Source organism: Mobula birostris, chromosome 4 (assembly GCF_030028105.1).
Source record: "Mobula birostris isolate sMobBir1 chromosome 4, sMobBir1.hap1, whole genome shotgun sequence".
NCBI lineage: Eukaryota > Metazoa > Chordata > Chondrichthyes > Myliobatiformes > Myliobatidae > Mobula > Mobula birostris.
The window spans coordinates 357,995-383,069 of NC_092373.1; the positions used below are offsets into that span (position 1 = coordinate 357,995).

General features: G+C 43.2%; 1 protein-coding gene across 7 annotated transcripts in view; it reads right to left on the reverse strand.

Moving 5' to 3' along the window:
* The window catches only part of lrrc34 (leucine rich repeat containing 34), a 107,777-nt gene that overhangs the window by 27,480 nt on the left and 55,222 nt on the right, over positions 1 to 25,075 (reverse strand). For all 7 annotated transcript variants that reach the window (XM_072254833.1, XM_072254838.1, XM_072254835.1 and 4 more), the window contains 3 exons: positions 20,514 to 20,668; positions 10,554 to 10,709; positions 5,144 to 5,270 (listed from right to left, as the gene is read on the reverse strand). In XM_072254833.1, coding sequence (XP_072110934.1) covers positions 5,144 to 5,270; positions 10,554 to 10,709; positions 20,514 to 20,668 — 438 coding nt within the window. The remainder of the gene's footprint in view (positions 1 to 5,143; positions 5,271 to 10,553; positions 10,710 to 20,513; positions 20,669 to 25,075) is intronic.

Here is a 25,075-nt window from a genome sequence, read left to right on the forward strand (position 1 = left end):
ACCCTGATTGGTCCCACCGAAGTGCAAAGCCTCACATTTGACTGCATTAAATTCCATCTGCATTTTTCAGCCCATTTTTCCAGCTGATGCAGATCCCTCTGCAAGCCATGATAGACTTTGTCATTGTCCGCTACACCCCCTGTCTTGGTGTCATCTGCGCATTTCTGATCCAGTTAACCACATTATCATCTAGATCATGGATATATAGATGACAAACAACAAAGGACCCATTGCTGATCCCTTCAGCACACCACTAGTCACAGGCCTCCAGTCAGAGAGGCAACCCTCTACTACCACTCTCTTGTTTCTCCCACAAAGCTAATGTCTAATCTAATTTACTACCTCATTCTGAATGCTGGTCGACTGTACCTTCTTCACCAGCCTCCCATGCGGGACCTTGTCAAATGCCCTACTAAAGTCCTTGTAGACAACTTCCACTGCCTTTCATTCATCCACTTTCCTGGAAAACTTACTCAAAAAACTCCATGAGCTTGGTTAGACATGACCTATCATGCACAAGGCCACGCTGACTATCAATAATCAGCCCATGTCTATCCAAGTACTTATATATTCAGTTTCTTAGAATACCTTATAATAACTTTCCCACAACTGATGTCAAACTTAATGGCTTATAGCTTCCTGGTTTATGTTTAGATCCTCTTTTTAAAGAGCGGAACAACATTGGGTATCCTCCAATCCTCGGTACGTTTCCCGTTGATAGGGATTATTTAAGTTTCTCTGCTAGGGCTCCATTAACTTTTGCACTTGTTTCCCATAAGGTTTGAGGGTACACCTTGTCAGGCCCTGGGAATTAATCCACACTGGTTTGCCTCAGGGTAGCAAATACTTCCCCCTCCATAATCTGTACAGTGTCCATGATGTTGATACTGCTTTGCCTCACGTCTATAGACACTGTGTCTACCTCCTAAGTAAATACAGGTGCAAAGGATTCATTCAGAATCTTCCCCACTGTTTTGGCTCCACACATGGATTATCATTCTTGTCTTCCAGTGGACCAATTTTATCCCTTGCAATCCTTTTGTTCTTAACATACTGTGTCTATAGAATCCCCTAGGATTCTCTTTCACCTTGTCTACTAGAGGAGCTTCATGTCTTCTTTTAGCCTTCCTGATTTCTTTTTCAAGTGTCTCTTGCATTTCTTATATTCCATAAGCATCTCATTTATTCCTGCTTGCCTATACATGCAATGCACATCCTTTCTTCTCTTAACCAGGATGTGACGAAATCCTAAGGTTTACCCATTATGGACTGTGCCTTTAAGAACCCTGCCTATGGGAAAGAGAAAGCTGTACAGCATAAACAGCTTGTTACAGAGAGAGAGGGCGAAGACTGCTCAGTTTGTTTGGGATTTATGCAAGGTCACTGCCAGCTTCTGAGTTCCTACACAGAGAGAGGGGAGGAGCTACATGATGGACAGCTGGTGTTTGGCACAACAGTATGTAAACCAGTGTAGTTGCTTGTTTCGCAGGACACGCAGATGCCACTGAACTTTTAAGTGCCCACAAGGGTGGGGCTGAGGATCGATTAAGAGGAATTGATCCATGACCATCAGCGCGTGTAAGGGCGACCCTGTGGAATCTACCAGTGTGTTTAACCCTTGCCTGGGTTGGTAGATTATCACTTGAAGACAGTGCTCTTAAGTTGGTCAAGTTTGGTTAACTTGGAAGATTTGGTAGACAGACAGAGACGCAGAAGAAATGGACACTTTGAGTGCCCTCAAATGTGTGGGTTTTTGTGAATCGATCGGGAGAATTGATCAGTGGCTCTCACAGTGTGGAAAAGGGGTGACCGGTGGAAAGCTATCAGTGTGTTTAACCTTCGCCTGGGTTGATAGTTTTACCACATGAAGACTGTCCCCTGAGTGTGGTTACATTCGGTGACCTTAAATGATTTCGGAGGACAACGGGAAGAATTGACAGAATCGGCTTACTTGGATAACAAATCACCTCTCTCTCTCCTCAATTCTACTCAGCTCAATATCATGAACTGAACTGACTTCAGTTACATCCTATTGTAAGACTGTATCACTTACCACCTAAGTTTGAAGGAGTTTAGGTTTTGTAAAAATGTATTTACACACCTATATATGCATAAACTCTGCTAACCTGTTTGATTTATCTGGTTTTATGTTACTTTATTATGTAGTTACTAATAAAATAGTGTTAGTTAAGAGCAAGACCAGACTCCAGGTGTGTTCCATTTCTGCTGGTTCTTTTAACCCATTACGGGGTACGTAACAAGGGCCTCAATATCTCTTGAATACCAAGGTTCCCTACACTTATTATCTTTACTTGGCATTGTAAGACCATATGCCAACTCTCTGCTTTCTGCCGATCAACCAATGCTCCACCCATGCCAGTAACTCCCTTGTAATTCCGTGGGCTCTTATCTTGTTAAGCAGTCTCCTGTGCGGCACCTTGTCAAAGGCCTTCTAAAAATCCAAGTACCCTGCATCCACTGCACCTCCTTTGTCTACCCTGCTTGTAACTCTTTCAAAAAATTGCAGTAGATTTGTCAAGCAGGATTTTCCTTTCAGGAAACTATGCTGGCTTTGGCCTATCTTGTCATGTGCCTCCAGGTATTCCGTAATCTCATCCCTAACTATCGATTCTAACAACTTCCCAACCACTGGTGTCAGGCTAACAGGTCTATAGCTGCTTTCTGCTTCCTCTCACCCTTCTTAAATAGTGGAGTAACACTTGCAATTTTCCAGTCATCCGGTACAATGCCAGAATCTATTGATTCTTGAAAGATCATTGTTAACGCCTCCGCAACCTCTCCAGATATAAACATCAGAACCCGAGGGTGCATTCCATCATGTCCAGGAGATTTATCCACCCTCAGACCATTAAGCTTCCTCAGTACTTTTTCAGTCGTAATTTTCCACTGCACACTCTTGAATGTTCAATACACTGTAAATGTCTTCCACTGTGAAGACTGATGCAAAATATGCATTCAGTTCCTCTGCCATCTCTGCATCTCTCATTACAATTTCTCCAGCGTCATTTTCTTTGGCCCTATATCTACCTCTCTCTTACCCTTTATATACTTAAAAAAGTTTTTAGTATCTTCTTTGATATTAGTCATCAGCTTACTTTGATAATTCATCTTTTCCTTCCTTATGACCTTCTTGGTTTCCTTCTGCAAGTCTTTAAAAGCTTCCCAATCCTCTATCTTCCCACTAGCTCTGGCTTCCTTATATGCCCTCTCTTTTGCTTTTACTTTGGCTCTGACTTCACTTGTCAGCCACGGTAGTGTCCTTTTTCCATTTGAAAATTTCTTCTTATTTGGAATATATCTGTCCTGTCAGATCGCTAGCAGGTGGTAAGAGTAGGCTCCCTCACCTCCACCCCTCTGACTTTCAATACAGGAGCCCCTCAGAGCTCTGACTAAGTCCCCTCCTTTACTCCCCGTATACCCATGACTGTGTCACCGCCTGCAGCTCTAATCTGATCATTATTTTGCCGACGACACTATATTGATTGGCCTTATCTTAAACAATAATGAGTTGGCATACAGGAAAGAAGTCACCTCTCTGACATAGCGTTGTCAAGAAAACAACCTCTCCCTCAATGTCGCAAAAGCAATGAAGCTGGTTGCGGATTACAGGAGGAATGAAGATGGGCTAACCCCTATTGACAGCAATGGATCTGGGGTTGACAGGGTAAACAACTTTAAGTTCCTTGGCATCCACATCCCTGAAATTATAGACTAGTGAGTCTTACTTCAGTGGCTGGTAAGTTGATGGAGAAGATCCTGAGAGGCAGGAATTATGAACATTTGGAGGGGCATAATATGATTCAGAATTGTCAGCAGGCCTTTGTCAAAGGCAGGTCATGCCTCACGAGCCTGACTGAATTTTTTGAGGATGTGACTAAACACATGGATGAAGGTAGAGCAGTAGATGTAGTGTATATGGATTTCAGCAACGCATTTGATAAGGTACACCATCTAAGGCTTATTGAGAAAGTAAGGAGGCATGGGATCCAAGGCGACCTTGCTTTGTGGATCCAGAATTGGCTTGTCCACAGAAGGCAAAGAGTGGTTGTAGACAGGTATGGAGGTTAGTGACCAGTGGTGTGCCACAGGGATCTGTTCTGGGACCCCTTCTCTTCATGATTTTTATAAATGACCCTGATGAGGAAGTGGAGGGATGGGTTAGTTAGTTTGCTGATGACACAATGCAAAGGATGGGGGTGTTGTGGATAGTGTGGAGGGCTGTCAGAGGTTACAGCGGGACATCGATAGGATGCAAACTGGGCTGAGAAATGGCAGATGGAGTTCAACCCAAATAAGTGTGAAGTGGTTCATTTTGGTAGGTCAAATATGATGGCAGAATATAGTATTAATGGTAAGATTCTTAACAGTGCGGAGGATCAGGGATCTTGGGGTCTGAGTCCATAGGACACTTAAAGCTGCTGCACAGGTTGACTCTGTGGTTAAGAAGGCATATGGTGCATTGGCCTTCATCAACCATAGAATTGAATTTAAGAGCCAAGAGGTAATGTTACAACTTATATAGGACCCTGGTCTGACCCCTCTTGGAGTACTGTGCTCAGTTCTGGTCACCTCACTACAGGAAGGATGTGGAAACTACAGAAAGGGTGCAGAGGAGATTTACAAGGATGTTGCCTGGATTGGAGAGTATGCCTTATGAGAATAGGTTGAGTGAACTTGGCCTTTTCTCCTTGGAGCAACGGAGGATGAGAGAGGTGACCTGATAGAGTTGTATAAGATGATGGGAGGCATTGATTATGTGGATAGTCAGAGACATTTTCCCAGGGCTGAAATGGCTATGTGAGAGGGCACAGCTTAAGGTGCTTGGAAGTAGGTACAGAGGAGATGTCAGGGGTAAGTTTTTTACACAGATAGTGGTGAAGTGCGTGGAATGGGCTGCCGGCGATGGTGGTGGAGGCAGATACGATAGGGTCTTTTAAGAGACTCCTGGATAGGTACATGGAGCTTAGAAAAATAGAGGGCTGTGGGTAACCCTAGGTAATTTCTAAAGTAAGTACATGTTCGGCACAGCATTGTGGGCCGAAGGGCCTGTATTGTGCTGTAGGTTCTCTATGTTTGCATAACAATGAACTTGCTCAAGGAGAAGATGATATATTTGTCTTACAGAGCAGGCTGATTCATCCAAGTCGTTGCCCCAGATGTAGACATTCTTCAGAGTAGTGTTGGACTTCAAGGCATTTGCGAAAGTCACCAAACCAGTTCCAGTGATGCTATTACTGGTCACAGACAATCTGGAATGAAAACAAAATTACCTTAATTATTTATAGAGCACTACAGCAAAGAAACAAGCCATTTTGGCCTAGGTAGTCCATGCCAATCTGATCTTCTGCCTAACACAGACTATACTGCAGCTCTCCATACCTCTCTCATTCATGCACCTATCCAAACTTCTCGTAAAAGTTACAATGAACCCACATCCACCATTTCCACATGCAGCTCATTCCACACTCTCACCATCCTCTGAGTTCTCTTTAAATATTTCACCTTACAGTGTGAATCTATGACTTTTCATCTCGTCTCAACCAAAGAGATGGGAAAAAGCCTACATGTATTTACTCTATCTATACCCCTCAATTTTATATACCTCCACAAGATTTCCTCTCATTCTCCTCTGCTCCAGTGAATAAAATCTGATTCAATTTAACATTTTCTTATAACTCAGGTCCTCAAGACCTAGCAAAATCCTTGTAAATTTTCTCTGCATTTTTTCAAGCTTATTGATATCTTTCCATAAGCAGGTAACGTATTAGGGCACAGAAGCAACTGCCAAGCTAGCAGCACTGTAGACACCTCTGAGACTCAGCAGGTAAGATAAAGTCAGGCAGAGCAATAGTGATAGGAGACTCCGTATGCTAGTGACAGGGAAATCTTCGGCTTGTTAGGGAAAATGAAGCAGTGATACTCAGAAGCTACAGGGAGGTAGTCACCCCAAGGCTATAGGAGACAGATAAATGGGTGACTGTGATGAGAAGGAATGAAGAACGCCGGACAGTGGAGAGCACCCCTCTGGTCACCTTTCTCAACAAGAAGTATCAATTTTGAGTACTGTTGCGGGGCAAGGCCTGCCTGGGGCGAGCAACAGTGGCCATACCTCTGCTACTGAGTCTGGCCCTGAAACTCACAAGGGCAGGGAACTGAACAGGATGGCAGCAGTAATAGGAGACTCTAGAGTTAGGGGGACAGGCAGGCAATCCTGTGGACGTGAAGGGGAAACACAGATGGTAGTTTGCCTCCCGGGTTCCAGGATCCACAATGTTTCTGAATGCATCTATGATATCCTGAAAAGGGAGTTTGACCAGATAGAACGTAAACACGAGGAATTCTGCAGATGCTGGAAATTCAAGCAACACGCATCAAAGTTGCTGATGGACGCAGCAGGCCAGGCAGTATCTCTAGGAAGAGGTACAGTTGACGTTTCGGGCTGAGACCCTTCGTCAGGACTAACTGAAGGAAGAGCTAGTAAGAGATTTGAAAGTAGGGGGGGAGCGGGAGATCCAATTTGTATCAAAGGATTTCATTTGTATCAAAAGGACAGGCAGGAAGGCATAGGCAGACATGTGGCTCTGTTGGTAAGAGATGCAATTACACCGTTAGAAAGAGGTGACACAGGGTCAGAGAATATTGAATCTTTGTGGGTGGAGTTAAGTAACTGCAGAGGTGAAATAAACTATTATGGGAATCAGATATAAGCCTCCAAATGGTAGCCAAGATGTGGGGTTGAGATTGCAAAGGGAACTAGAAAAGGCGTGTAATAAGGGTAATGTCATGATTGTAACGGGGGTCTTCAATATGCAAGGGGATTGGGAAAATCAGATTGGTGTTGGATCGCAAGAGAGGGAACGTTAAATGCCTACAAGATAGCTTTTTAGAGCAGCTTGTCTCTCACCTACTCGGACAAAGGCTATCTTAGACTGGGCGTTGTATAATAACCCAGATCTTATTATGAGCTTAATGTAAAGGAAACCTTAGGAGGCAGTGCTCATATGAATGAATTCATACTGGAATTTGAGAGGGAGAAGCATAAGGCACATCAGTATCGTAATGAAAAAAAGGAAATTACAGAGGCATGACAGAGAAGCTTTCCCAGGTGGATTGGAGGAGGATGATGGCAGAACAGAGATGGCTGAGGTTTCTGGGAATAGTTCACAAGACGCAGGATAGGTATGTCCCACAGAAGAAGTTGTTCTCAAATGGCTGGGCTAGGCAACTGTGGTTAACAAGGGAAAATAAAGACTGCATAAAAGCCAAGAAAAGGGCCTATTGGGTAGCAAAAGTGAGTAGGAAATTGGATGATTGGGAAGCTTTTAAAATCCAACAAAAGGCAACTAAAAAGCTATAAGGGAAAATATGAAATATGAGGGCAAATTAGACAATAATATAATGCAGGATACCAATTTTTTTTCAGTTATGTAAAGAGTAAAATGTAGGTGAGAGTTGATATTGGACCACTGGAAAATGATGCTGGTGAGGCAGTAATGGGGGACAAAGAAATGATAGATGAACTTAATGGGTACTTTCCACCTGTCTTAATTGTGGAAGACACTAGCAGTGTGCCAGAGGTCTGTGAGTGTCAGGGAGCAGGAGTGAGTCTCATTACTATTACAAAGGAAAAAGTGCCTGACAAACTCAAAGATCTTAAGATGGACAATTCACGTGGAACAGATGAACTACATCCCAGAGTTCTAAGAGAGGTTGGTGAAAGGATAACGGATGCATTGGTCATGACCTTTCAAGAATCACTTGATTCTGGCATGGTCGCGGAGGACTGGAAGATTGCAAATGTCACTCCACTCTCTAAGAAGGGAAGAAGGCAAAAGAAAGGAAATTATAGGCCAGTTAGCCTAACCTCAGTGTTTGGGAAGGTGTTGGAGTCTACTATTAACGATGAGGTGTCGGTGTACTTGAAGACTAATGATAAAATAAGTCAAAGTCAGCATGGTTTCTCTAAAGGGAAATCTGGCATGACAAATCTGTTAGAGTTCTTTGAGGAAGTATCAAGTCAGGAGAGGCAGAGGATGTCATTTACTTGGAGTTTCAGAAGGCACTTGATAAGGTGCCACACATAAGGTTACTTAACAAGATACAATCCTATGGGGTTACAGGAAAGATACTGGCATGGATAGCAGAATGGCTGACAGGCAGGATGCAGGAAGTGAGAATAAAGGGGGGCCTTTCTGGTTGGCTACCAGTGACTAGTGGTGTTCCTCAGGGTCAGTATTGGGACTGCTACTTTTCACATTGTTTGTCAATGATTTGGATAATGGAATTGATGGCTTTGTGGCAAAGTTTGCAAATGATACAAAGATAGGTGGAGGGGTAGGTAGTTCTGTGGAAGCAATGCGATTGCAGCTGGACTTAGACAGATTGAAAGAATGGGCAAAAAAGTGGCAGATGGAATATGCTGTTGGGAAATGCATTGTGATGGGATCCTGAATTATCCCTATGAAGTGTGCTTTTAAAAAGAGAGAGAGCTGTACAGCACAAACACCTTGTTATTAAGAGAGAGAGAGGCAAAGGCTGCTCACAGTTTGTTTGGAATTTCTGCAAGGACACTGCCAGCTTCTGAGTTCCTACAGAGAGAGAAGGGAGGAGCTACATGATGGACAGCTGGTGTTCAGCATGCTGAGATAAATACAAGGTCAGCTGGTTGTTAGACACACATGGTTTTGGACACTGGATGAGCTTTGTTGTGCCCACAGAAAGGTGGGTTTCTGGAGGATCAATCAGGAGAATTGATCAGTGGCTCTCTCAGTGTGGAAAATGTGTGACCGGTGGGAAGTTATTAGTGTGTCCAACCCTCACCTGGGTTGATAACTCCACCACAGAAAACGGTCCCCTTGTTGTGGTCACATTCGGTGACTTCTAAAGGATTATGGAGGACAACGGGAAGAATCGACGGCATCGGCTTACTTGAACAACCACAACACCTCTCTCTCTCCATCATTACTCAACTAAATACCATGAACTGAACTGAACTTTACCCATCATCGTAAGACTGTATCCATTTACCCCTAGGCTATTTCCACACACACACATATTTTATATATATATATATAGTTGTTAAAAATACACGCGAACTAAGATGTTAACTGTCCTGTGCTATCACCAGTGGGATCATCAGTTGATCTGCCACCTGTCTTCAGGAGTTTCAGCCCACTTATGATCAAGACTCCCCTGAGGAGGTGGGCCAGCAGTGCTAAAGCACCACCTCCCACTGGTGAGCTTAAAAACTTGGCAACTGCCTCTTTCAGAGTTGTTGGTCACTTCCATCCAACAGATAGCCTGCTCTTCAGGGGTCTATGCAACTACTGAAGGGTTTGCAAGATATGTATACACTGTCTGACTATCTGCCCCTCAGTTCAAGGGGAACAGAATATTAAAGCAAGGAGATAATGCTAAGCCAGTTGTCAACAGTTTTGGGCCCCATATCTCAGAAAGGATGTTTTGTCATTGGACAGAGTCCAGAGGAGGGTCATGAGGATGATTCTGGAAATGAAGGTGTTAACATCTGAGGAGCGTTTGGCAGCTTTGGGCCTGTACTCACTGGAATTTCGAAGAAGCCATGAAGATCTCATTGAAAACTACTGGATGTTGATAGGACTAGATGGGGATATTTTCTCTAGTGGAAGCATCTAGAACTAGAGGGCATAGCCTCAAAACTGAGGGGTGACCCTTTAGAACAGAGCTCAGGACGAATTTTTTTTAGCCAGAGAGTAATGAATCTGTGGAATGCTTTGCAGTTGAGTTCAAGTCCGTGGGTATATTTAAGGCAGAAGTTGATCATTCCCTGATGGGTCAAGGTATAGAAGGATATGGCAAGAATGCAGGTATGAAGTTGAGTGGGATCCGGGGCCAGCCCTGATGGCATAGCAAAGGTGACTGATGGGCTGAATGGCTTAATTCTGCTCCTATATCTTGTGGTCTATGGACTCAATAGTTACAGGAATGAAAGGAGATACTGGGTCCACCCTGTCTACAATTATAGATTTACTTCCATTCAATTATATTAACTGGTAACTTCAGTATTTATGTAGTACTTATGTGGTTTTGTACTCTTCATTAATTTATTTACCTATTTTAGAAAGAAATATATTTTCTCCAAAAAGTTACAGATTCCCATTGATCACCAGTAAAGTGTCCAAAATATTAAAGATATTTCCCTTGTTGTTAACCTCATAACCTACCCATTCAATGCCCTCCCCAGAGGAACAGCTCCTCGGTATTCAACCATTTGCTGGTTATTCAATCTATTTACACAAGGAGGTCTGAGATAAAATGTACCATACCATCAGCTCCCTTTCCCTACTTTTGTTGATTTAATTCACATTTAATCTTTGGAGTGCAGTCCTTTCTCTTGCAATTGGTTTCAAATACAGCAACCTGTGGAGAAGAAATGTTTTCCCCAGAGCTTTTTTAAAAGGTAAAGTATTTCACTCGAAGGCCACGTGTTCTTGGATTGACTCACTAATAGTGTTGGATTTTTGTTATATCATACGAAGTGCTGACAAACTCACGCTACGAGCTGGTCATTCAAGTAACGAAGGGCCTCACTAATGTAAACCAGTCCGTCGTCACCAATTCGATTCGCTGCCAAATCCAAGATCTTTAGCGGAGTGTTGTGTCTCAGTAGCTCAGCCAAAAACTTGGCTCCATCACAGGAGATCTGATTACTGCAGCAACAAGTTAAATGATTACGTACATCAAAAATAGCAGTAAGTGTTTTCAAATATTCTGTCTAAATGATGAAAACAACACAATTATGTATGTTCTGACATTGAATGTCTATGGTACAATTAGCAAGTCTGCTGATGATACTAAACTAGGGGTCTTGACGACCGTGAAACAGGTTACAATGATCACGGGCTTCCAGCCAGGTATAGGTGTCAATAACAGTGCCTTGAAAAAGTATTCAGCACCCACAATTAATTTTACATTTTACTGTCTCATTTTCTAAATTTAAAATATACTGAAGTAGGATTGTTTTGAGTCGATCTACAAAACTTTGTGCAGCATGTCAAACCAAAAGGACAATTCCAAAACAAAGTCAACAATTTACTTAAAATTAAAAACCAATATTGTTAGACTGAAAAAGTATTCATCCCTTTGTAATTACTATGCTAACTTTCCTGAGGTGCAATATACGTATCAGCTTACCAACCCACCCAATTTGTTGATGTAGAAAATTGGAGGATCACCTGTTTTCAATGAATTCATAAGAATAAATGCCCCTCTGTCTGTAAGGTCCAACAATATAGTAGATTTTCAACAGACCAAACCAAAATTAAGACAAAAAATCATTCAAGGTAAGACGGAAATGATAATGAAAAAACACAAATCTGGGGAAGGGTAGAAGACCATCTCAAAGGCACTGAATGTATCTTGGAGCACAGTGCGGTCCATCGTGAAAAACTGGAAATAATATGAAATTACAGCCACACTACCTACGTCAGGGTGTCCCTCTAAACCTAGTTACTGAAGAAAAATGGAACTTGTAAGAGAGACTATTGTGACACCAGTAGACACTTTGATGAGCTGAAGAACTCAGTTGCTGCAACTGGAGATGAAGTTCATGGTTCCATTATCTCTAAGGTCTTGGGTATTTATAGAAGAGTAGCAAGGAAGATTGGCCAGAATTTCTTGTTGCAATATTAAATTGCCAGGTATGATGTTGTGGTCATCACTGAATTGAGGCAGAAGGATGGTTGTAGTTGGAAGCTGAATGGGAGAGTGAGTTTATTGAAAGCCTAACAGATAGCTTTTTAGAGCAGTTTGTCATTGAGCCTACTAGGGGATCAGTTAGACTGATTGGATGTTATGTAATGAACCAGAGACAATTAGGGTGTTTAAGGTAAAAGAACACTTCGGAACCAATGATCACAATATGATTGTGTTCAACTTGAAATTTGACAGGGAGAAGGTAAAGTCTGATGTAGCAGTATTTCAGTGGGGTAAGGGAAATTACAGATCTATGAGAGAGGAGTTGGTCAAAGTAAATTGGAAAGAGCTGCTGGCAGGGATGTCAGCAGAGCAGCAATGGCATGCATTACTGGGAAAAATGAGGAAGGTGCAGGACATGTGTATTCCAAAAATGAAAAAATACTCAAATGGTAAAATAGTACAACCATGGCTGACAAGGGAAGTCAAAGCTATTGTAAAAGGGTATACAACAAAGCAAAAATTAGTGGGAAGGTAGAAGATTGGGAAGTTTTTAAAAACCTACAGAGAGCATCTAAAGAGATCATTAGAAGGGAAAAGATGAAATGTGAAAGCAAGCTAGCAAATAATATCAAAGTTTTTTCCAGTATGTTAAAAATAAAAGAGAAATGAAAGTGGACATAGGACAGCTAGAAAATGAGGCAGGAGAAATAAAAACAGGGAACAAGAAGACGGCTGATGAACTAAATGAGTATTTTGCATCAGTCTTCACTGTGGAAGACACAAGCAGTATGCCTGATGTTGTAGTGTGTGAAAGAAGAGAAGTGGGTGCAGTTACTGTTACAAGAGAGAAGGTGCTCAAAAAGCTGAGGGACCTAAGGGTATACAAGTCACCCAGACCAGATGAACTGCACCCTAGGGTTCTGAAAGAGGTAGTGTTAGAGATTGTGGTGGCATTAGAAAAGATCTTTCAAAAATCATTGGACTCTGGCATGGTGCTAAAGAACTGGAAAATTGCAAATGTTACTCCACTCTCTAAGAAAGAAGAAAGCCAGCGGACAGGATATTATAGACCAGTTAGCCTGACCTCAGTGGTTGGGAAGACGTTAAGGATGAGGTGACGGAGTACTTGGTGACACAGGGCAAGATAGTACAAAGTCAGCATGGTTTTCTTCAGGGAAAGTCCTGCCTAATGAACCTGTTGGAATTCTTTGAGATTACAAGTAGGATAGATAAGGGGGATGCAGTGGATGTTGTATATTTGGATTTTTGAAAGGCCTTTGACAAGGAGCCACACATGAAGCTGCTTCCAAGTTAAGAGCCCATGGCATTACAGGAAAGTTGGCTGATTGGTAGGAGGCAGCCGGTGGGGATAAAAAGATCCTTATCTGATTGGCTACCAGTAACTAGTGGTGTTCTGCAGGGGTCAGTGTTGGGACCACTTCTTTTTATGATGTATACAAATGATTTAGATGATGGAACTTTTTTGCCAAGTTTGCAGATGATATGAAGATTGGTGGAGGGGCAGGTAGTGTTGAGGAAACAGGGAGGATGCAGAAGGACTTAGACAGATTAGGAAAATGAGCAAAGAAATACAATGTTGAAAAATGCATGGTCATGCACTTTGGTAGTAGAAATAAATGTGCAGACTGTTTTCGAAATGGGGAGAAAATCCAGGAATCTGAGATGCAGAGGCACTTGGGAGTTCTTGTGCAGAACACCCAGAAGGTTAACTTGCAGGTTGAGTCAGAGGTGAGGAAGGCAAATGCCATGTTAGCATTCATTTCAAGAGGTCTAGAATACAAGAGCAGGGATAGGATGCTGAGGCTTTATAAGGCACTGGTGAGGCCTCATCTTGAGTATTGTGAACAGTTTTGGGCCCCTCATCTAAGAAAAGATGTGCTGGCATTGGAGAGGGTTCAGAGGAGGTTCACAAAGATGATTCCAAGAATGAAGCGGATAAAATAAGAGGAACGTTTGATTGCTCTGGGTCTGTACTCACTGGAATTTAGAAGGATGGGGGGGGGGATCTCATTGAAATCTTTTGAATGTTGAAAGGCATAGACAGAGTAGATGTGGAAAGGATGTTTCCCATGGTGGGAAAGTCTAGGACAAGAGGTCACAGCCTCAGGATAGAGGAGCACCTTTTCAAAGCACAGATGTGAAGAAATTTCTTTAGCCAAAGGGTGGTGAATTCGTGGAATTTGTTGCCAAATGCAGCTGTGGAGGCCAGGTCATTGGGTGTATTTAAGGCAGAGATTGATAGGTTCTTGATTGGACATGGCATCAAAGGTTACGGGGAGAAGGCCGGGAACTGGGGTTGAGGAGGAGATAAAGAAACAAAGAATCAGCCACGATTGAATGGCGGAGCAGACTCGATGGGCCAGATGGCCTTATTCTGCACTTATGTCTTATGGTCTTATGGAAGAAGGCCTGGCTAAAAAAAAAAGCATATCCTTTCCGGTAAAGACTTTGCAAAGTGTCACTTAAAAGATATTAAAAAGACGTAGAAGGCGGCCTTGTGATTGGATGAGACTAAAATGGAACTTTATGTCCTCAACCCTAAACGGTACATATGACGCTAATCTAATACTGGACATCACAGCCAGGTGACACCATTCCCACTGTAAAGAATGATGGAGGTAGCTTCATGCTCTGAGGATGATTTTCAGCAGCAGGGACTGGAAATCTGGTCAGGGTTAATGGGAAGATGAATATTGCTGAATACAGAGAGATCCTGGATAAAACCTGCTAGCCTCTGCTAGAAATCTTAAACTGGTAAGGAAGGTTGTCTTGTTGCAGGACAATGACCCAAAGCTAACTGCCAGAGCAACTATGGTGTGGCTTCAAATGAAGAAAACTGATAGCCTTGAGTGATCCAGCCCAAGTCCTGACCCAATCAAACATCTCTGGCAAGAGCTCAAGATTGCTGTCCACTACTGCTCCCCAACTAACCTGGCAGATTTCCAGCAATTTTGCAAGTAGGAATAAGATAATCTTGCAACATCACATTTTGCAAAGCTAAGAGACTAATCCAAAAAAGACTAAAAAACCATAAGTCCAGAAGACATAGGAGCATTATATGCCATTCAGCCCATCGGGTCTACTCCACTATTCCATCATGGCTGATCCTGGAACCCACTCGACCCCATGCACCTGCCTTCTCACCATATCCTTTGACGCCCTGACTGATCAGGAACCGATTAACTTCTGCCTAATATATATGCACGGATTTGGCCTCCACTGCAGTCTGTGCTAGAGAATTCCTCATATTTACTACTCTCTAGCTAAAAAAAAATTCCTCCTTATCACTGTCCTCAAGATCTCCGCTCAATTTTGAGGTTGTGCTCTCTAGTTTTGGATACCCCCACCACAGGAAACATCCTCTTAACATCCGCCTTATCTCGTCTTTTCAGCATTCAGTAGGTTTCAATGAGATCCCCATGCATTCTTCTAAATTTCAGCGAGTACAGGCCCAAAGCTGCCAAATGCTCCTCATATGTTAATCCCTTCAAGGATCAGATGGGTCTATTGAGGAATATAGGGAAGCAAGAAAGGAGCTTAAGAAGGGGCTGAGAAGAGCAAGAAGGGGGCATGAGAAGGCCTTGGCGAGTAGGGTAAAGGAAAACCCCAAGGCATTCTTCAATTATGCGAATTAAAAAAGGATGACAGGAGTGAAGGTAGGACCGATTAGAGATAAAGGTGGGAAGATGTGCCTGGAGGCTGTGGAAGTGAGTGAGGTCCTCAATGAATACTTCTCTTCGGTATTCACCAATGAAAGGGAACTTGATGATGGTGAGGACAATATGAGTGAGGTTGATGTTCTAGAGTATGCTGATATTAAGGGAGAGGAGGTGTTGGAGTTGTTAAAATACATTAGGACAGATAAGTCCCTAGGGCCTGACGGAATATTCCCCAGGCTGCTCCATGACGCGAGAGAAGAGATTGCTGAGCCACTGGCTAGGATCTTTATGTCCTCATTGTCCACGGGAATGGTACCGGAGGATTGGAGAGAAGCGAATGTTGTTCCCTTGTTCAAAAAAGGTAGTAGGGATAGTCTGGGTAATTATAGACCAGTGAGCCTTACATCTGTGGTGGGAAAGCTGTTGGAAAAGATTCTTAGAGATAGGATCTATAGGCATTTCGAGAATCATGGTCTGATCAGGGACAGTCAGCAAGGCTTTGTGAAGGGCAGATCGTGTTTCACAAGCCTGATAGAGTTCTTTGACGAGGTGACCAGTCATATATATGAGGGTAGTGCAGTGGATGTGATCTATATGGATTTTAGTAAGGCATTTGACAAGGTTCCACACGGTAGGCTTATTCAGAAAGTTAGAAGGCATGGGATCCAGGGAAGTTTGGCCAGATGGATTCAGAATTGGCTTGCCTGCAGAAGGCAGAGGGTGGTGGTGGAGGGAGTACATACAGATTGGAGGATTGTGACTAGTGGTGTCCCACAAGGACCTGTTCTGGGACCTCTACTTTTCGTGATTTTTATTAACGACCTGGATGTGGGGTAGAAGGATGGGTTGGCAAGTTTGCAGATGACACAAAGGTTGGTGGTGTTGTAGATAGTTTAGAGGATTGTCAAAGATTGCAGAGAGGCATTGATAGGATGCAGAAGTGGGCTGAGAAGTGGCAGATGGAGTTCAACCCGGAGAAGTGTGAGGTGGTACACTTTGGAAGGACAAACTCCAAGGCAGAGTACAAAGTAAATGGCAGGATACTTGGTAGTGTGGAGGAGCAGAGGGATCTTGGGGTAGATGTCCACAGATCCCTGAAAGTTGCTTCACAGGTGGATAGGGTAGTTAAGAAAGCTTATGGGGTGCTAGCTTTCATAAGTCAAGGGATAGAGTTTAAGAGTCATGATGTAATAATGCAGCTCTGTAAAACTCTGGTTAGGCCACACTTGGAGTATTGTGTCCAGTTCTGGTCAACTCACTATAGGAAGGATGTGGAAGCATTGGAAAGGGTACAGAGGAGATTTGCCAGGATGCTGCCTGGTTTAGAGAGTATGCATTATGATCAGAGATTTAAGGGAGCTAGGGCTTTACTCTTTGGAGAGAAGGAGGATGAGAGGAGACATGATAGAGGTGTACAAGATAATAAGAGGAATAGAGTGGATAGCCAGCGCCTCTTCCCCAGGGCACCACTGCTCAATACAAGAGGATATGGCTTTAAGGTAAGGGGTGGGAAGTTCAAGGGGGATATTAGAGGAAGGTTTTTTACTCAAAGAGTGCTTGGTGCGTGGAATGCACTGCCTGAGTCAGTGATGGAGGCAGATACACTAGTGAAGTTTAGGAGACTACTTGACAGGTACATGGAGGAATATAAGGTGGGGGCTTATATGGGAGGCAGGGTTTGAGGGTCGGCACAACATTGTGGGCCGAAGGGCCTGTACTGTGCTGTACTATTCTATGTTCTATGTAAACTTAAAGCCCACGGTATTGGGGGTAAGGTATTGATGTGGATAGAGAATTGGTTGGCAGACAGGAAGCAAAGAGTGGGAATAAACGGGACCTTTTCAGAATGGGTGGCAGTGACTAGTGGGGTACCAGAAGGCTCAGTGCTAGGACCCCAGTTGTTTACAATATATATTAATGACTTGGATCATGGAATTAAATGCATCATCTCCAAGTTTGCGGATGACAGGAAGCTGGGCGGCAGTGTTAGCTGTGAGGAGGATGCTAAGAGGATGCAGGGTGGCTTGGATAAGTTAGGTGAGTGGGCAAACTCATGGCAGATGCAATTTAATGTGGATAAATCTGAAGTTATCCACTTTGGTGGCAGAAGCAGGAAAACAGATTATTATCTGAATGGTGGCCGATTAGGAAAAGGGGAGGTGCAACGAGACCTGGGTGTCATTATACACCAGTCATTGAAAGTGGGCATGCAGGTACAGCAGGCGGTGAAAAATGCGAATGGTATGCTGGCATTTATAGCAAGAGGATTGGAGTACAGGAGCAGGGAGGTACTACTGCAGTTGTACAAGGCCTTGGTGAGACCACATCTGGAGTATTGTGTGCAGTTTTGGTCCCCTTGCCATAGAAGGAGTACAAAGAAGGTTCACCAGATTGATTCCTGGGATGGCAGGACTTTCGTATGACGAAAAACTGGATTGACTAAGCTTATACTCGTTGGAATTTAGAAGATTGAGGGGGGATCTGATTGAAACGTATAAAATCCTAAAGGGATTGGACAGGCTAGATGCAGGAAGATTGTTCCCGATGTTGGGGAAGTCCAGAACGAGGGGTCACAGTTTGAGGATAGAGGGGAAGCCTTTTAGGACCGAGATTAGGAAAAACTTCTTCACACAGAGAGTGGTGAATCTGTGGAATTCTCTGCCACAGGAAACAGTTGAGGCCAGTTCATTGGCTATATTTAAGAGGGAGTTAGATATGGCCCTTGTGACTAAAGGGATCAGGGGGTATGGAGGGAAGGCTGGTGCAGGGTTCTGAGTTGAATGATCAGCCATGATCGTACTGAATGGCGGTGCAGGCTCGAAGGGCTGAATGGCCTACTCCTGCACCTATTTTCTATGTTTCTATGAAGGGGGCATGAGAAGGCCTTTGCGAGTACGGTAAAGGAAAACCCCAAGGCATTCTTCAATTATGTGAAGAAAAAAAGGATGACAGGAGTGAAGGTAGGACCAATTAGAGATAAAGGTGGGAAGATGTGCCTGGAGGCTGTGGAAGTGAGCGAGGTCCTCAATGAATACTTCTCTTCGGTATTCACCAATGAGAGGGAACTTGATGAAGTTGAGGACAATATGAGTGAGGTTGATGTTCTGGAGCATGTTGATATTAAGGGAGAGGAGGTGTTGGAGTTGTTAAAATACATTAGGACGGATAAGTCCCTGGGGCCAGATGGAATGGTCCCCAGGCCATTCTACGAGGTGAGGGAAGAGATTGCTGAGCCTCTGGCTAGGATCTTTAAGTCCTCGTTGTCCACGGGAAAGGTACCGGAGGATTGGAAGGAGGTGAATGTCGTCCCCTTGTTCAAAAAAGGTCGTAGGGATAGTCCGGGTAATTATTGACCAGTGAGCCTTACGTCTGTGGTGGGAAAGCTGTTCGAAAAGATTCTTAGAGATAGGATCTATGGGCATTTAGAGAATCATGGTCTGATCAGGGACAGTCAGCATGGCTTTGTGAAGGGCAGATCATGTCTCACAAGCCTGATAGAGTTCTTTGACGAGGTGACCAGGCATATAGATGAGGGTAGTGCAGTGGATGTGATCTATATGGATTTTAGTAAGGCATTTGACAAGGTTCCACATGGTAGGCTTATTCAGAAAGTCAGAAGGCATGGGATCCAGGGAAGTTTGGTCAGGTGGATTCAGAATTGGCTTGCCTGCAGAAGGCAGAGGGTGGTGGTGGTGGAGGGAGTACATTCAGATTGGAAGATTGTGACTAGTGGTCTCCCACAAGGATCTGTTCTGGGACCTCTACTTCTCGTAATTTTTATTAACGACCTGGATGTGGGGGTAGAAGGGTGGGTTGGCAAGTTTGCAGATGACACAAAGGTTGGTGGTGTTGTAGATAGTGTAGAGGATTGTCAAAGATTGCAGAGAGACATTGATAGGATGCAGAAGTGGGCTGAGAAGTGGCAGATGGAATTCAACCCAGAGAAGTGTGAGGTGGTACACTTTGGAAGGACAAACTCCAAGGCAGAGTATAAAGTAAATGGCAGGATACTTGGTAGTGTGGAGGAGCAGAGGGATCTGGGGGTACATGTCCACAGATCCCTGAAAGTTGCCTCATGGGTAACTAAGGTAGTTAAGAAAGCTTATGGGGTGTTAGCTTTCATAAGTCGAGGGTTAGAGTTTAAGAGTCGCGATGTAATGATGCAGCTCTATAAAACTCTGGTTAGGCCACACTTGGAGTACTGTGTCCATTTCTGGTCACCTCACTATAGGAAGGATGTGGAAGCATTGAAAAGGGTGCAGAGGAGATTTACCAGGATGCTGCCTGGTTTAGAGAGTATGCATTATGATCAGAGATTAAAGGAGCTAGGGCTTTACTCCTTGGAGAGAAGGAGGATGAGAGGAGACATGATAGAGGTATACAAAATAATAAGAGGAATAGATAGAGTGGATAGCCAGTGCCTCTTCCCCAGGGCACCACTGCTCAATACAAGAAGACATGGCTTTAAGGTAAGGGGTGGGAAGTTCAAGGGGGATATTAGAGGAAGGTTTTTTTACTCAGAGAGTGGTTGGTGCGTGGAATGCACTGCCTGAGTCAGTGGTGGAGTCAGATACACTCGTGAAGTTTAAGAGACTACTAGACAGGTATATGGAGGCATTTAAGGTGGGGGGTTATATGGGAGGCAGGGTTGGAGGGTCGGCACAACACATGGGCCAAAGGGCCTATAATGTGCTGTACTATTCTATGTTCTATGTTCTATGGTAATATTTCAGGCAATAAGTTTAAAGGAAGTGAGTCGAAAAACTCAAAAAAACAAATGCTGAATAACAGTTTGGCATGGACCAGATGGGCTGAAAGGCCTGTTTCTTTGAAGTGAACAATGATTCTATCTAAAATAAAGAATCAGGAAATACTCAGCAGATCAGACAATGTCTGTGGGAAGGTAGAGTGTATGCAGCATTTATTGTTCTTTTTATTCTTGTTAGTGAAGCCATCATTGATGTTGAACTTTTCTCTAATACATAGTCTGAGATTTTTATAGCTATTAAATGGAGGAGCAGTTCTTCATTTCTCTGTTGCCATCATACAATACAGAATCACAGATGCACATGGGAAAAGAAACAACCATTTGGCCCATCATGCCTATTCTGGACAGAAAATGTCACAGTATATTACCAGCGGAGATCGAGAAAGCGGAGAGTCTTGTTATTAACTAGTCGTTCAGAAAGTTGCTGAGCACCAAAGTCTTTTATTCCCATTTTTGCTAAGTGCAGCTCCTGTAGCGATTGGTTAACTTGAAGCATGTTAGCCATATGCACAGTCATCTCTTCCTAAAGGCAAGCAATACAACAGTGTAAACATACAATAATGATGCTCTGGACCAGTGAATGAAGCTGATAAAGTGAAAGACAGAAAATACGGTACAAATCTAACAAAGATGATCAGATTGGGCTAGGAATTCTTCTGTACATTAATATATCTGATCAAAAATTCACTAACATTAATCAGCAGAATCAAAATTTTCATTGCATAAATAAGACCATATGACATCAGAGCAGAATTAGGCCATTACACCCAGTGAGTCTGCTTCACCATTCCATCATGGCTGATTTATTATCCCTTTCAACCCCATTCTCCTGCCTTCTCCCCATTACCTTTAACACCCTGACTAATCAAGAACCTATCAACCTAAGTTGTAAACACACCCAATGACTTGGCCTCTAATAGATGGTTTGTGGCAATGAATTCCACAGATTCACTACCCTCTGGTTAAAGAAATTCATCATCATCTCTGTTCTAAGTGGACATCCCTCTATTCAGAGGTAATGCTCTTTGGTCTGAGACTCCTCCACTATAGGATGCATCCTCTCAAAATCCACTCCCTTTGGGCCTTTCAATATTCCATAGAGATTACCCCCCCCCACCCCCACCATTCTTCTAAACTCCAGTGAGTACAGGCTCAGAGACATCAAATGCTCCTTGTACATCAATCCTTTCCTTGCTGGAGTCATTCTCATGACCCTCTCCATCAAAATGATCAGATTGGGCTACAATTTCTTCTGTGCATTGCACAAGTACATGTGTGCACAGGTGCAATGAAAAACTTACTTGCAGCAGCAGCAGCACAGGGACATATCGAATACACGACATTCACAAGATAAGCATAAATTAAAACTAAATTATTTACAATTCCAGAAGAAAGAACACAATTAGTATAAAATACACATCCATTGCAGTGCAAAGTGGTCCTAGCGTTGCTATACTGAGGTGTGATTAGGATTGTTGTGCTTGGTTTTTCAAGAACTGAATGGTTGAAGAGAAGTAACTGTTCTTGAACCTGGTAGTGTAGGGCATCAGGCATGGTGACTGGGTGAATTAGACATACAGTGTTCATGACAGTTTAAAAAACATGAGAGGAGATCTTAGAGAAAACTCTAAACCTTGAAATGGACAGGACAGATTAGATGGAGAAAGAATGGCCAGGATCAGGGGTCACAGAGAATGTTGAACTTGTGGAGTGCTCTACCACCCAAAGTATTTGAAGCCAAGTTATTAAATAAGCTTAAGGAGTCAAATATTTTTTTTTAAATCAGATCAAGGGATATGGAACTGGGTTCTGAACTTGAATGATCACTCATCATTATTTTGCTGTTGCAGGCTTGAAGAATTGAATCGTCTGCTCCTATTCCTATTTAAATATACTTCTAGGTGCCTACATAGGTACCTGCCTCGCTGATCGTTAAGAAATCTGTAATACACTATAGAGAAAAGTTATGACATTCTCATGTCAAGCCTGCACTGGCAAGCACCTCCCAGTCTCCACCCAGCTACCAGGATTTACTGCCACTCATTCCAGACATCACCTGCAGCTTGGTTAACCCCAGTTCTTATCCACAGACCTTGTTCACTCATCAAACCAGCTAGACTCAACCAATTGCTCCGAGCCTTAAGCAAGTTTGTTGCCTGCTGTGTTTAGTATCTAATGGAACCAGATTAAAATGTTTAAAAGGCATTTGGAATGGTAGCATGGATAGGGATATAAGCCAAATGCTGGTAAATGGAAGCAGATTGTGTAAACTTCTTGGTTGGCATGGATAAGTTTGGCCTGTTGGTCTCTGATAGAGTCATAAAGTAGTACAAAAGCAGGCCCTCCGAATCATCTAGTCCATGCCCAAACCATTTAAACAGCCTGCTCCCATCGACCTGCACCAGGACCAGAGACCTCCGTATCCCTGCTATTCATGTACTATCCAACCTTCTCTTAAAAGCTGAAATTGAACTCACATGCACCACTTGTGCTGCCACCCTCTCACGACCCTCTGAGTGAAGACGTTTCCCCTCATGTTCCCCTTAAACTTTTTACCTTTCACGCCTAAGCTATGACCTCTGGTTGTAGTCCCACCCAACCTCAGTGGAAAAAGCCTGATGGCATTTATTCTATCTAAACCCCTCATAATTGAGTATACCTCCATCAAATCTCCTCTCAATCTTTGACAGTCTAAAGAATACAGTCCAACCTATTTAATCTTTCCTTATAACTCAGAACCTCCGGACCCGCTAACATCCTTGTAAGTTTTCTCTGCATTCCTTCAACCTTGTTTACACCTTTCCTGCAGATAGGTGACCAAAACCTATTCCTTTGATCAGGTTTAAGTCAGCATAGCTTTGTCAAAGGCAGTTCGTGCCTTACGAGCCTGATTGAATTTTTTGATGATGTGACTAAACATGTTGATGAAGTTAGAGCAGTAGATGTAGAGTATATGGATTTCAGCAATGCATTGAAAAGGTACCCCATGCAAGGCTTATTGAGAAAGTAAGGAGGCATGGGATCCAAGGGGACCTTGCTTTGTGGATCCAGAAATGGCTTGCCCACAGAAGGCAAAGAGTCGTTGTAGATGGGTCATATTCTGCATGGAGGTCAGTGACCAGTGGAGTGCCTCCGGGATCTGTTCTGAGAGCCCTTCTCTTCATGACTTTTATAAATGATCTGATGAGGAAGTGGAGGGATGGGTTAGTAAATTTGCTGATGACACAAAGATTGGGGGTGTTGTGGATGGCTGTCAGGTTACAGTGGGACATTGATAGGATGCAAACTGGGCTGAGAAGTGGCATTTTGAGTTCAACCCAGATAAGTGTGAGGTGGTTCATTTTGGTAGGTCAAATATGATGGCAGAATATAGTATTAATGGTAAGCCTCTTGCCAGTGTGGAAGTTCAGAGGGATCTTGGGGTCCGTGTCCATAGGACACTCAAAGCTGCTGCGCAGGTTGACTGTGTGGATAAGAAGGCATACGGTGTACTAGCCTTCATCAACCATGGGATTGAGTTCAAGAGCTGAGAGGTAACGTTACAGCTATATAGAACCCTGGTCAGTCCCCACTTGGAGTACTGTGCTCAGTTCTGGTCACCTCACTACAGGAAGGATGTGGAAACTGTAGAAAGGGTGTAGAGGAGATTTACAAGAACGTTTCCTGGACTGGGGAGCATGCCTTATGAGAATAGGTTGAATGAATTTGGCCTTTTCTCCATGGAGTGACGGAGAATGAGAGGTCAACTGATAGAACTGTGTAAGATGATGAGAGGCATTGATTGTGTGGGTAGTCTGAGCTTTATCCCCAGAGCTGAAATGGCTAACACGAGTGAGCACAGTTTTAAGGTGTTTGGAAGTAGGTACAGAGAAGATATCAGCGGTAAGTTTTTTTTTTACGCAGAGAACGGTGAGTGCCTGGAATGGGCTGGTGGAGGCAGATACAATAGGGTCTTTTAAGAGACTCCCGGATCGTTACATGGATTTTAGAAAAATAGTGTGCTATGGGTAACCCAAGGTAATTTCTAAACTAAGTCCATGTTTGGCACAGCATTGTGGGCCGAAGGGCCTGTATTGTGCTGTAGGTTTTTGATGCTCTCTATGTTTCTAAAACTGCACACGATACTCCAAATTAGGTTTCATTAATGTCATATATAACTGCAACATAACATCCCATCTTCTGCACTCAATATATTGATTTAGAAAGGCTAATGTGCCAAAAGCTTTCTTTACGACCCTATCTACCTGTGGTGCCACTTTCAATGAATTATGCACCTGTATTCCCAGATCCCTTTGCTCTACCACACTCCTGAATATCCTACGATTCACTGTGAAAGACCTACCTGGTTGGTCCTACCAAAGTGCAAAACATTGCACGGCTCTGCATTAAATTCCATCTGCTATTTTTCAGCCCATTTTCCCTCTGCAAGCCATGATAGCCTTTCTCATTACACTCCCAATCTTGGTGTCATCTGCAAATTTGCTCTATTCTGAGGGTGAGTCCTCTGGTCTTAGACTCTCCCATCATAGGAAACATCCACTCCACATGCACTCTCAAAAGCCTTTCACCATTCACATAGTTTCAGTGAGGTTATCCCTCATTTTTCTGATTTCTAGTGAATACAGGCCTAGAGTATATGACAAGCTATTCAATCGTGGAATCATTTTTGTGAACCTCCTTTGAACCATCTCCAGTTTCAGCACATCCGTTCTACGACAAGGGTCCCACAATTGCTCACACTACTACAAGTGAGACCTCACCAATGCTTTATAAAGTCTCGACATTAAATCTTTGCTTTTATATTCTAGTCCTCTTGAAATGAGTGTTAACATCACATTTGCCTTCCACAGCACAGACAAAACCTGCAAGTAAATCTTTAGGGAATCTTGAACAATGACTCCCAATTCCCCTTGTGCCACAGTTTTTTTGT